The following is a 12,366-nucleotide window of genomic DNA, read 5'->3' as shown; positions in this document are numbered from 1 at the left end:
GTGTTTGCACAGTTTTCAATCGAGTTTACGTCAAAGGGATTAGCAAATTATCATATTTTGTTTTATTTACGTTTAACACAGCACGGCCTCTCAATGTGGTTTGACTTATAAGAGAAAATGTTATTTTAGACATCCAGATCTACTCAAGTGTTTCTCCATCTCTCTCTCCACCAGTGCGCTACCTGCTGAAGAACAATGTGAGTCCAGACCTCTGCAATGAAGACGGTCTCACCGCCCTGCATCAGGTAACATTGTCCGACTGCGTCCCCACATTTTGTCTTTGCTTGATTTGTCTGATTTGTATGTCAGGTGGTATGTTCTCCACAAACCTGGCCTCTAAATCGAATCAGTGTCTTCTCTCACACTGAAAAGGAAAAATGATGCGAAGTAATTAGACAGGTTGTCAGTTGCGAGGGTCAGATCTGTTTGTCCTCCAGTGGACCAAACCAGTGCATGATGGATCCTCCTAAACGAACAATGTGGTGCAACATGACAGGCTCTGTGGAAGAGGAGCTGCTCTCTCTGTAGATGTAACAAGGGGGGATTAGGTGTGATCAGGTGATTATACACTAATGAAAAGATAATTATGAATATTATTAAATGTTAAATGATAATCTCCTTCTGCAGCTAAATGTAGCATTTATATGCACAAACACAGCACACCGTTGTCTTCCTCAGGATATAACCTGATGAAAGTCTCTGTTCTGAAACTCATTACACTTCTCTGACTGCACAGTGTGCAGGAGGCTTTTGATCGGTTGTGTCAGCCCATCGTCTTCTCCACCTGTTGATCTTCAGCTGTGCGAAAGCTTTGCTCTTTACACGTTTATGTACAGAATGTCAAACAGCAGAAGAAGAAAGAAAGAAACAGACTGCTTTGACAACAGATTTAATATTTTTTTCGTCATCTCCCAGTTGTTTTTCTAAGTAACTGACTACCTCAAATGTTTCTTCTGTGAAAATCATTCTTTGTGCATCGTCCATTGAAACAAAAAAATCAGCTTGTTCTTATTCTGCTGAACAAAATATTGGTTTGCTGGTACAGAGGACAATAGAAAATTGAGTGGAGGTCATTTTCTGTATCACTCTGATGACCAAATACCCCTTTCTTCTTCAGGACTGACACACAGCTCAAGTTCAATATTAGGTTCAATAGAAAATACCGACGAGTAAAAGGTGCTTGACTTGCTCTTTCAAACTGTGGGATGCGTTCTCGAGTTTATTCTGTTGTCACATATTCCACATCTCCCTGTTTTGCCTCTGTGGAGCAGTCAAACACTGTGACTCTCTTCGTTTTAAAACTTTTATTAGTCAAGTCCAGCTTCACCATTAGCATCTCTGTCTTTATGGAAATAGAATTAAATCACTTCCTGGTGTGATTAGTTTGCAGCAGTAGGAATTAAAGGCCTTGTGGAGAATAATGTGTTGAGATTTTCTGACACTGACACTGAAAAAATGATTTTTAATAGTCAGGAAATGAGTTCTGTATTGGGGAAATTAGTCCATTTTGATGTAGGAAATTGATAGAGGAGATCAGGCCTATATTCATTTGCTAATTAGAGCCATTACTTCCATGATAATCAAAGCTTCCACCTCACCCAAATCAATGCACCAACTCACTTTTCCCTCAAAACTGCACAGCTGTCCCTGTAAATAATGGATGGTTACATGTCTCATTTGTTCACAAACCCACCAGCCTTTATTTGAAATGTTATTCCTTCATTGCTCCGACTTTTAGCCGGTTTCCGACACCACAGTGCAAGAGATCAGCCATTGTACAAACATTTGTTTCGACTCAAGGTCCCGTGAAACTAATCATCAACATCAAATCAAATCCTGCAGCCAGTTTCACAAAGATGCTCTCTGGCTTCGGCGCAGCTCAAACTAACTTCACAAAGATGTCTCAATTCATCCGGCGCACAGCCCGGTGAAGTAGGACCAATGTTGACTGAATTCTGGGTAAAAAGGACATTTTTCAAACTGAAAAAACACGTCTGACCGAGCAACTGCGTCAGACTGCTGCTCAGCTCTGTTCACTCCAGCAGAAAATGTTTGCCTGCAGGACGAGTTCAGCAGCTGAAAGGACAGTTCACTCGGAAAATTCAGCGAAGAGTGTAACGACACAAAAAACTTTCAGTGGTATTATGTCGCCGTGCAGTGCAGACCTGTGGCAGAGCTCAGATACTGTGTCTTCTTAATGTGGCACGACTGGCAGCACCGGCGCTAACTCACCAGTCAGACTCAGGATAGTTTCCTTGGACAAATGAAAATGATTGATGACGTCCTCGTCGCTGTATATCTCCAACAGGTCGCTGCTTCTCTCGAAAAAAATCTCTCCTTTCTCATTTCGCGCCCCACAAAATTGTTAGCAGATCACAAATTATAAGTCACGTTTTGCTCTTTTTTGGTCATTCGGTGGCAGCGGTCAGCAGGTATAATTAATTCTTATCACAGAAACGCGGCTCTTTGTTGTGGGCTAGCCTGAGGCCAGTGTGACTAACTTTTTAGGCCTAAAATAAGTCCATCCTGCATTAGATTAATCTATGAGCAAAACGAACACGACAGACCAGTGGAAAATGTCTTTGTGAAACAGGCCCCTGCTCTTGACCCGAGAACACATTCTTCTGCACTGATTACTCCAACAGTCCCCGAAAGCTGCTGCTCCTACTTACCACACTGGTTCACCTTCTACAGGCTGGAGATGTGAGGAAAACAGCCCAACCTGTAAACACAAACAAGCATCCAAACAACCATTGAAATGGTAATCACTGGAGAGGCTCACAGAGTAAACTCCAAATCTAATTTTCATCCTTAGACAGCGTCTTTATGAGCAGAGTAGGAGATGTTTACAGTGTAAAAGACACCAAGTGGCTCCTCATATTCAAGCGCTTTCAAAAGGATGTGATGCTCTTTTATTACCTTAGTTTCTTCTCCGCTTTCCATCCTTCCTCGCCCGCCTCTCCTCTCATTTGTCTCTCTCCACATTTTATGTCCTCTGTCTTTCTTTGCCTCTTTTCGCTCCACCTCAGCTAACACAGCTTTCCCCGTCGGCCACTCAAAGCCTAATATGCAGGCTCCTGCTGGGAGGCAGAAAAATGAACAGGGGGAGAGAAAATTGAAGTCCATCAGTCACCACCGGCGTGGCTGGTGTTTTAGAAGCTGTGGGCCGCTGACTGTCGAGAGATCAGATTGACCTTTTGGCTTTGAATGTGTGTGTACCCGATAATCTGCTATTTGGATGGGTCAGCCTACACACTGTGCTCAAGATGAGACCTTTTCACATCTGCTACGGTTTGACAAATAGCACCATATACACACACATACACACAGGCAGATGGGGTACACAACACAGACAGAAACACACATGGAGAATTCATACATGCACGCACGCACACACACACACACACACACACAAACACACACCGTATGGCGGAGGGTCAGATAAATGAAGGAAAGTGGGGGTGATGTTTCTCTAAATGAGATGTCACTTCTATCCAGGGTTGGTCTCCCCTCACTGATATGAGACATCAATCAATGGATGGCTCGCAGGGGTACGACATGTGCCAAAACACACACACACACACACACACACACACACACACACACGTCAATATTCAGTGTCAGCCCTTGAGAAAAAGTTAATGCTTCATGAAAGTCCCTACGATCGGATATTCTCCTACACTTACTTTGTTAGCTCACATTGGGGTGATGAGGAGGATAAATGGAGACCTTTTGTTCAAGGTTATGCATGCATGCGTGTGTGTGTGTTTGGGCGGGTGTGTGTAAGGCCATGTTCAAATGCAATTAGTGCTGCATCAAAAGCACAACCTCCTTATTCACATCAGTGAGACCACTGTGATGGAAACATGATGGTCCTGACATGGAGGACTCAAGTTTTGCGTCAGTCGGTTGATGAAGTTCAAGCACACATTCCTGGCTGATTACTTAATAACACATATTTCTACTGTTAACCTTGCTGTTCTCAGCAGTGAGATTATAGTGATTGTCGCCATGATTCTGACCAATAATATTACAAACGAGTGCGCACTGCTTGGTGACTAATGAGCCTTAAAGTTATGGATGTGTTACTTAAAACTCTGTATCACAGAATACATCCGTATCTTGTTTTTTAAATGAAGAATAGCTCTGCTAACAAAGCTGTGCTACCTGTGTGACTAAGACATTGCATATTCTGTGGCTGCTTCACAATAAAGGTTTGCTAGAGGACAGCTTTTAATGTGAAGCAGCAGGAAATGTTTGGTGCATTAGCAGTGACTTAACACAGCTCAGATACGGCTGAAAGTGATCAGTGGAAAATAAATGATGGCTGATTTCTCTAAGGATGAGCGTAGGAGTGAAACTAAAGCACAAATATCCAGTTATGAGCTGGAGAATATTGAGAAAAACTGCACTTCCTCTCTACCTGTTGATCCAGTTCAAGGCAAAACCTGGCCTTGGTTTGAGGGAGAGCTTCATGTTGGCTCTGGTTGGTTGGTTGCTAAGGGGAGCTGAGTTCTGCACCGTATTGTACAAGAGTCCAGGCTCCTTGACCATATTTCTTTTTGTCACCTGTATCAGGAGAAACACGTTTGTGAAACGCTCTCAAAGCTTGAGAGGAGACCATATCCTTGACAGCAGATGCTTTCAAACTCCCCCATGTTGTTCCGCATTTTGTCGAGCCGCAGCTGTTATCCGAGCTCTTGTGTTTTGCTTCAGGACCCTGGGATGGTGTGGCTGAGTGGGCACGATGACCCAGAACATCAACAGACTGCTGGAGCCACATTAAAAAACATTTACTTCAATGATTCAGCCACTCAAATATTTACGCAGAGATGACAGACAGGGACAGAGATGGCTGAGGCGGGCTTTTAACTTGTCCTGTAATGGATTCGAGCTGTGAAGTTATGAGACTGCATTCCAGTGCGATCCCGGACTTTTCATCAGTCACTCAGCTCTTCATTACTTCAGCCTCTTGAGGACCTTAAACTCAGACCTGGCTGCCTTTCAGTGTTCTTGCACTCTCTCACTCTGGTCTCTCGTAGCACCTGCTGTGTCTTATGAATGTGTTTTCATGTGTCTTTCACAGATGTGATTAAGTGTTGATGCCCTGTCGGACAGTATGTGAAGGAGAGTGCAGGAAAATGAGTGTTTCCAGATGTACCTGAGCCCAGAAACCGTCCTCTCTGCTCCAGCAGCCGAGTCTCTGCTCTCAGACCTCCTTCCCTCTTCATGATTTGCATGAGTCCTATCAGCTCTGATAAAATTAAAGCCCTTGTATCCTTTGACCTCCTGCAGCTGTACTCTCAGCCACCTGGCCCTGGTCTTGCCCACTTAACCCTTCAGTATTCCCCTCGTGCCACTAGCCCTGATCAGATTTCTTATTTCCTCGCCATTTTGCTCCTCAACCTGGACCACAGTCATCTCAGCCCACTTACGGATCCCGCCAAGACTGTTGCTTTTTGTTTTCCAGCCACGTTGGGCATAATCTGAGCCTTTGTCACTCCCATCCTTGTGTGAATAGTTTTCATGAAAGGCACATTATTTCCTCGCTTGCCTCATTGTCTTGTTGCCAAGACGAGAAGGGTGGAGGCTAGGAGTTTAGTCTAGTGGTGAGTTATCTTGTGGGTGCAAGTATGTGTCATTTTTCTTTTTTTTTTTCTTTCCAGAAGGAAAGCTAAGAGATTAGCTTAGCAGTCAGCTAGCAGGCGGGCTGAAGTATGTGGGTTTATTCAGAAGGAGGTTAGGAGATTAGCCTGTTTGTGAGCTGCTGTGTAGGTTGCAGTCTCTTGGGTTTTTCTGATGACATCTGTCATACTCACTGCTGCAGGCTGGAGCTTTAGATGTGAGCTAATCCATCAGTGTGTCAGATGTCTTTGACAAGCTTGTATGTCTCTTAAGAGTCTTGGTCTTGTCAGTTTTATGAGGCCGCACATATTTCCTGAATTATATCTTCAAGCTTGCCAATTACCAGACTTAGACAGAAAATGGAATCCATAACTTGCTCTCTGAATTACCATCTCCGTGTAACGAGATGTACAATTTGCCAATTTAATACCGTCACACACAGTGACTTTGTGACTCATACACGTCTGCCTTTTCCTTTGAATCTGTTGTCTCCGCTGCTCACTTGACATCATTTACACCGGAAGTAGTTGACACAAATAAACCAGCCTCCACAGACAGCTACTTCTGCTTTTGGCAGCTTTAAGAAGAAGCTCATATAGACACTCTGTCTCTCACTTTCCTTATCTGAGCATCAGTCACAGTGAAGGCCTTTCACACCGAGTCCAACTGCATATATACCCTCTTCAAAAAGAGGTCGTGGTTTTTATGCACATGATCCTTTCAGTCATGTTTGGTGCAGATTGCTTTAGAAAAGATTCAGAAAAAAGAGAAATCTGAAGGCGAACCTCCTCCTGCGCTCTGTGACCAGGAGCCTTCATGTTCTTTTTTACTTTTCATGCCGCCTGCCTGCCTTTAGTATCATGTAGCTCTCTTTGCTTCTCATATGCATATCACAGCGATTTCTCCACAATCTTTAAACATCCTCCGCTTAAAGAAGAATTTCAGGCAAAAATTTAAACTCAAGAGTAGCACATGTCAGCAGGGGGTTGATTACATGCTCTATTTCGTCCTGCCTGATTATCAGACTGAATAAATGTTGTGTTTTTAGCTGCATGGGAGTTGTTATTTTGTCCAGTAGCTGCAGTAGTGGTTTCTTGGAGCAGTTAAAGTGAGACTGCGAAACTTTTTCTGTTGCCAGTGAGCAACGGTGCGTTCACTTCCTGTTTTACTTTTTGAGACAAAACCACTGAAAGGTTAATCTTTCACATACTGTATGTAGCAGCAGTTCAAGAAATAAATAAATGTATTTAGTGATTTGACTCAGCAATGTCTGTTCATGTCTAAAGTTTGCTAACGTTAAGCGTTTGGCTACATTAATCTCGTCCACGCTTGTCACCATTATTGTATGGTCATTTTTCTGACCGAGATTTGAGATATGGACAGTGATGAAGAGGTGTGTAACCAGGCCACATGTCGCCCAGGTGCATTTTCTGCCGTTCTCAGACAAATCCTGGCTCTGAAATTTCCCACAGGTCAGACTTTTTTTCTTTCGGATGCATCACGTAAGCAGCAGCTCTGTAACTCAATATAGATTGTCTTTTTGAGGTCAGTTAGATTTTAAGTCCCAGGAACAATGTACGGCACAGCACAGCGATCCTCGTGTTCGGACTCTGTGTAAAAGCTCTTAAATCTGTTAATCTTCATGAACATGCTTCTCACTGCGACTGAAATATTGCTCACAGGATGTGTCTGTCAGGCAGTTCTGTTTCCAGTCAGTCAGCGGTTGTGTTTTCAGTGCATCTATTCCACCTCTTATCTGTCTTCCTGCTATCTGCCCTCTGCATCTGTGAAGTAATTTCATTTCCTCTCTTGTGTTATATATTAATTTATGTCCTCCCCAATGCGCACACACATACACACACACTCCTTCCGTCAATGTGGTTTAATAGTCTTTTTTTTTTATTGTTGTTTAAGCATTCAGTTTAAGATTATTTTTTTCAGGCGGCAGGACGGCAGACAAAGACGGAGTACAGGTGACTGAGAGTACAGATTGAGGTCTAGTTTTAAGGCCCACAGCGACTCACGTGGTACCAGAGGTCATGGTCTCAACCACTAAATCATCTCGGAGTCACACCTGCTCATCTCGATGCAAAAAAACAGTTTGTTCACTCAGGTCTTGCTGGTTGCATCAAACTGGAAAAAAAACAAAACTCTAGTGCTGCAACTAGGGCTGTAAAAACCCCCTAAAAACACAGAGGTTCGAACCATTCAAATGACAATTTTGGTGCATTATGTCCTTAAGAGGGAAAACCAGTACATCCAGAGACCTTCTATATTATTTTAACAGAAACATCTTTTCAAAGATCTACACACATTATAAAATAAACAAATAAAACAACTTTATTTTCATCGCCAGTTAATCCATAGATTAGTTTCTCAAGTAATCAATTAGTTCTTTGGTCTTTAAACTGTCAGAAAATGGTGAAAAATATTGATCAGAAAACATGGTGAGAGTAGTTTCTACTCAGTCATTGTTGATACATTTGTCTGTCACTGGTGCTGTTAGTCTGCTAGCTTTGCTTAAACCACCTACAGGTCTAAATCTAAATCATCAACAGGATGCTGAAGAAGACAGTCTGGTGCTGCTGCTGTTGTTGTTGTTGTTGTTGTTGTTGTTGTTGTTGTTTACATTTTCCAGAGTGACTTTCGTCTGTCTCCTAATCTGCCAACCACTTCACTTCTTGGCAATTCCATCCAGTCGGTGTATATTCCTGTTTGTGCCTTCTCCCTATTACTGTCTGACTCGCTCCTATTCTCAGATACTTGAAACCTCAAGAGATTGCACTTCAGCTCATCCTCTATGTAAATCCATGAAAAACAAACACAGTCTTCCCTGCACACCTCGGCTTCTCAAGGTTTATATGGCGAACGTGTACGGCGTGGAGGAATATTTGAAGACGGGCGTAATAGGTGAAAAGTTTCATGGGAAAAGAAACTCTCTAGAGGAAGTGAATCACTCAACACAACAGATGTTTAACAGCATCTCTAATTTAATTTGTACCTCACAGTGAATGAAGGAAAGACAGCCAGTCAGACGCCCCTCTGGGATACACACCTTGTTATGTAATAGCAATATTGGTCCCGTGTTTGAATAAGCACTGGTTAATGTAGTCATGATGACAATCTTATTAGGTGGCATCAGGTCGTATCTGTGTAACACTTTGAGCGTGGATGGTGTCAGATTAATGTAGAGGCTGCAGCAGATGAAGCAGCAGTGTGACTTATTTCATGCCTGAAAAGAGCCAGACTTTGGCTCAGCACTACAAGTGCGACCGAAACCCACAGGACAGGGTGACCCGGAGAGTAGACTGGAAAATACTGCTCTGTGAGTTACACTGAATCTGTTCATTCATCCGTAAATGTTATTTCTTATTCATGACATTCAGTGAATCATGTTATCCCTTAATTCTTACAGGTCACTTTACTTTTCAAACGCATATCAGACTTTGCAGGCTCAGATGTTGACACTACTTTACTATTAATGCCTGAAACTCAGCTACTTTGGCCACTAGTACTACCAGATGTGGATGCTGCTGCTGTCTAACAGATAGAGGACGATATAAAGAGATGCAGCTGGCAGTATAATGTTTTGTTATTAGGCACAAAAAGAAAATAAAAGTATTACTACCTGTTGCCTGAAACTTTTGGGACTTCCTTTGTATGTCAGGTGAAGCTGTGGCAGAGACATGTTCAGTTGTGCAAAGTTGAGCAAAATCCATTTGCTTTCAGTGAAAATCATTTTATGACGTCATAAGTCTAGTTGTGTATTGCCTGAAAAAGTTGATAACAGGGCTGCAGCTATTCACTAATCCATTAATCTTCAGTCCTCCAGAGCCTGAGATGATTTCTTCAGTTGTCTTGTTTTGTCCGACCAACAGACCAAAACACATGAAACAGATAAGAGCAGAACTATTTAGGAAGCTAGAAGCAGATCATTTTTAAAAAACAGGTCAAACTATTAATCGGTTATCAAAAAAAATGCTGATTAATTGTATTGGCTGACTGATAGATTCAGCTGTTTATATAAAGTAGGTTCCTATCAGTTTAAATATAAACTCCACTACAGTAATTTAGATGATACAATAATCACATAGATGTACACAGAGGCTTTAATGTTTGCATAAAAGAATAACAACCAGGGGCTTTGGATTCATGTGCGTTAGCTCCGTGTCGGTGCCTCGTCTATTCAGTGCGCACTTACCCTGAGCAGGATAATCAGTTGACAAAAGAGAATCATTTATTTTTGTTATTTCCTTTTTATTGCCAGCCATTTTTCTTTTCATTTTCCTCTCATTGTTTAAAGTCTTCAGTAAATGGCTCTCAGTGGGTGGAATCATAATGGGATTAACGACAGTCATTTTTTCTTTTTGGGATTTTACATTTCATCACGACACCATGATGTCTCATTTTCATTTCAAAACGGAGACAAAACACTTCAGCGGCTGCTCACAGAAGTGAAGGTGCCCTTCGCTAAAAACGTGCAGCGCTCTCTGGGAACAAAGAGATTTTTGTGACATTTCTGCTTTAATATGTACGTGTGATCAATCAGAATCGAAGTTTATCAGCACAAATCATAACACAGGCTCCTGCTGAAACGTCCCTTCCGACTTTGGAACAAGACTCAGCTGTGTGATTATATCTGACCCTCCTCCTGTGACAGAGTAATCCCATTCTTTGACTCCACTCTGCTCCTCGTAGCCTCTCTTTGTTGCTTTCCTTTCTGGTCTCCTCCATCGTCTTTGTTCAGCGGCACAGCGCCGCCACACTCACACCAATTAGCTCTGATGGAGAAAACTGCTGTTGCCGACAGCGGCTTAGACTGGAGGATGGTTTTCTTGAAAAAATTCTCCTTCCTCCCCACCCTATAATCACACCCAAGTTTAACAAGGAAAATAGTTTCTGTCCCTCTCTGTCTTTGTCTCTCTGTCTCTGTGGATGGGTGTGAGTTATGGGTGTATTTCCAGTGTTGTCTCAGATCCAGGGAACAACCCACGCACAGTAGGCGAGAGGTCAGAATGACTGGGTCCAAATTGGCTTAATGTGCTCTCAGTTGTGTTCTCTGCAATATGCTCTTAAAGGACTTTTGCAGAGATAGAGTTTGACTTCACAATGGACTCCTTGTTCATCTGTGCTCGTGGTGACAAATGAGTCTCTTTTCATCCCGTTGTTGCAGTGATTAAGGTGCTGAAGCGTACAGTACGGCGTCATTGCAGCACAGCTGAGTACTCACTGTATGAATTATATCAGACTGAAGAGCTCCTTCAGCCAGCATTTCATTTTCCTCCAAACAAGAGGAAACTGTGGACCTCGGTCTGTCGCTAGACCTCTCACATTACTCGACGGTTGAGTTAAAAACAGCAGATACAGACATGCCCTTCAGAGTGTTAAGTCTGTTATGCTATTTTCTTTTTGTCCTCTCAGCCTTCGCCTCCTGCACACTCAGTATCACTTCCACCTTTGCTCCTCTTCACCCATTTCTTTCCATTTTCACCACCTTGTCATACTTCTCTCTGTCTATCTCAGTCTGGGGTTTTAAACCAGCAAATGTTACAGTTTCAGTGACTAAACAAATGTCCTCTTTTCCGCTCCTGCCCGTCTGTTTCACTGCAGTGTTGTATCGATAATTATGAGGAGATGGTGAAGATCCTGCTGGACCGAGGAGCCAGCGTTAACGCTCAGGACAATGAGCTGTGGACGCCGCTGCACGCCGCTGCTACATGTGGCCACGCAGGCCTGGTCAAGATCCTCATTGCACAGTAAGACGCACAGACACGCTCCACCAGGGTTACCTGCTGTGATACAGAGGAGCTGTCCTGCCTCTCCTGAAATAAAGCACCTCCGCGTCAGAGAGAATTATTGAATGAGTAAGGTGCCTTGAACCATCATGTAGTAAAGTGATGTTCACTAATCAAGGCTGCACGGTGCAGTATCCATAACAACAAGGTGTTTTTGTACAAGAAAAAGTCACCAGGCTGAAATTAGTTTGATAATCAACAGCTGGACCCATATCGTACCCCATAGAGTCTGCTTAAAGTTGAAGTTAAAGTTTCTATTGACCTGCAGTGCTGTCCTGTAAACCTTGTACACACACCCCAGTCTGAAATTAACAGCCACATTTTTGTTGTGCTGTCAAATGTTCAGTTATAAATTCAACCACTGTCCTCAGTGGGCCACTGTAGGCAATTTGTGGTAACCTATGAATTGTTTTTAATTGAGTTCTGGGCAAGAGAAATTAGCCGTTTCTGATCCAAAAACAACAGACGCTGCAAGCTGGAGCAGCAGAAACTGATGGTAATGCACCTGGCAGCAGAGGAAGTGCCAAAACCACACTAACAGCAAGAAAAAAAAAACCCACACACACATATAGCATTGTAATAAAGAAAATCAATCACAAAAACAAAGATTTGGAAATGGGACATGGCATCGTCGTTCACTTTTTTCCAGTTGTGGGAAAGCAGCAGAGGACATAAAAGGCTGGGCAGATATTGTTGAAGTCAGTATCAAATCAGCATATAAGGACAAATTAAGATCCAGTGCAATTAATTGGACCTAAATGTCATGTGTTACATCAGACAAACTACAGTTTTAATTACAATTTGCTTGGGGTCTTTAATTTAGACAGCAGAATTCAGAACAACACGATATGATCATATCATCATGATATCCCAGTGGAAGTTAATAAAGGGTAATATTGAATTATCTCCCAGCCCAAGGACACAAAATGATGTACAAATGGCACAG

General features: G+C 42.6%; 1 protein-coding gene across 2 annotated transcripts in view; it reads left to right on the top strand.

Moving 5' to 3' along the window:
• The window catches only part of ppp1r16b (protein phosphatase 1, regulatory subunit 16B), an 86,064-nt gene that overhangs the window by 55,588 nt on the left and 18,110 nt on the right, over nt 1-12,366 (top strand). For both annotated transcript variants that reach the window (XM_076740496.1, XM_076740487.1), the window contains exons 3-4: nt 175-245; nt 11,236-11,381. In XM_076740496.1, the coding sequence (XP_076596611.1) occupies nt 175-245; nt 11,236-11,381 (217 nt within the window). The remainder of the gene's footprint in view (nt 1-174; nt 246-11,235; nt 11,382-12,366) is intronic.

This window comes from Chaetodon auriga, chromosome 2 (assembly GCF_051107435.1).
Source record: "Chaetodon auriga isolate fChaAug3 chromosome 2, fChaAug3.hap1, whole genome shotgun sequence".
NCBI lineage: Eukaryota > Metazoa > Chordata > Actinopteri > Chaetodontiformes > Chaetodontidae > Chaetodon > Chaetodon auriga.
This window is presented reverse-complemented; position numbering and strand designations above follow the sequence as displayed.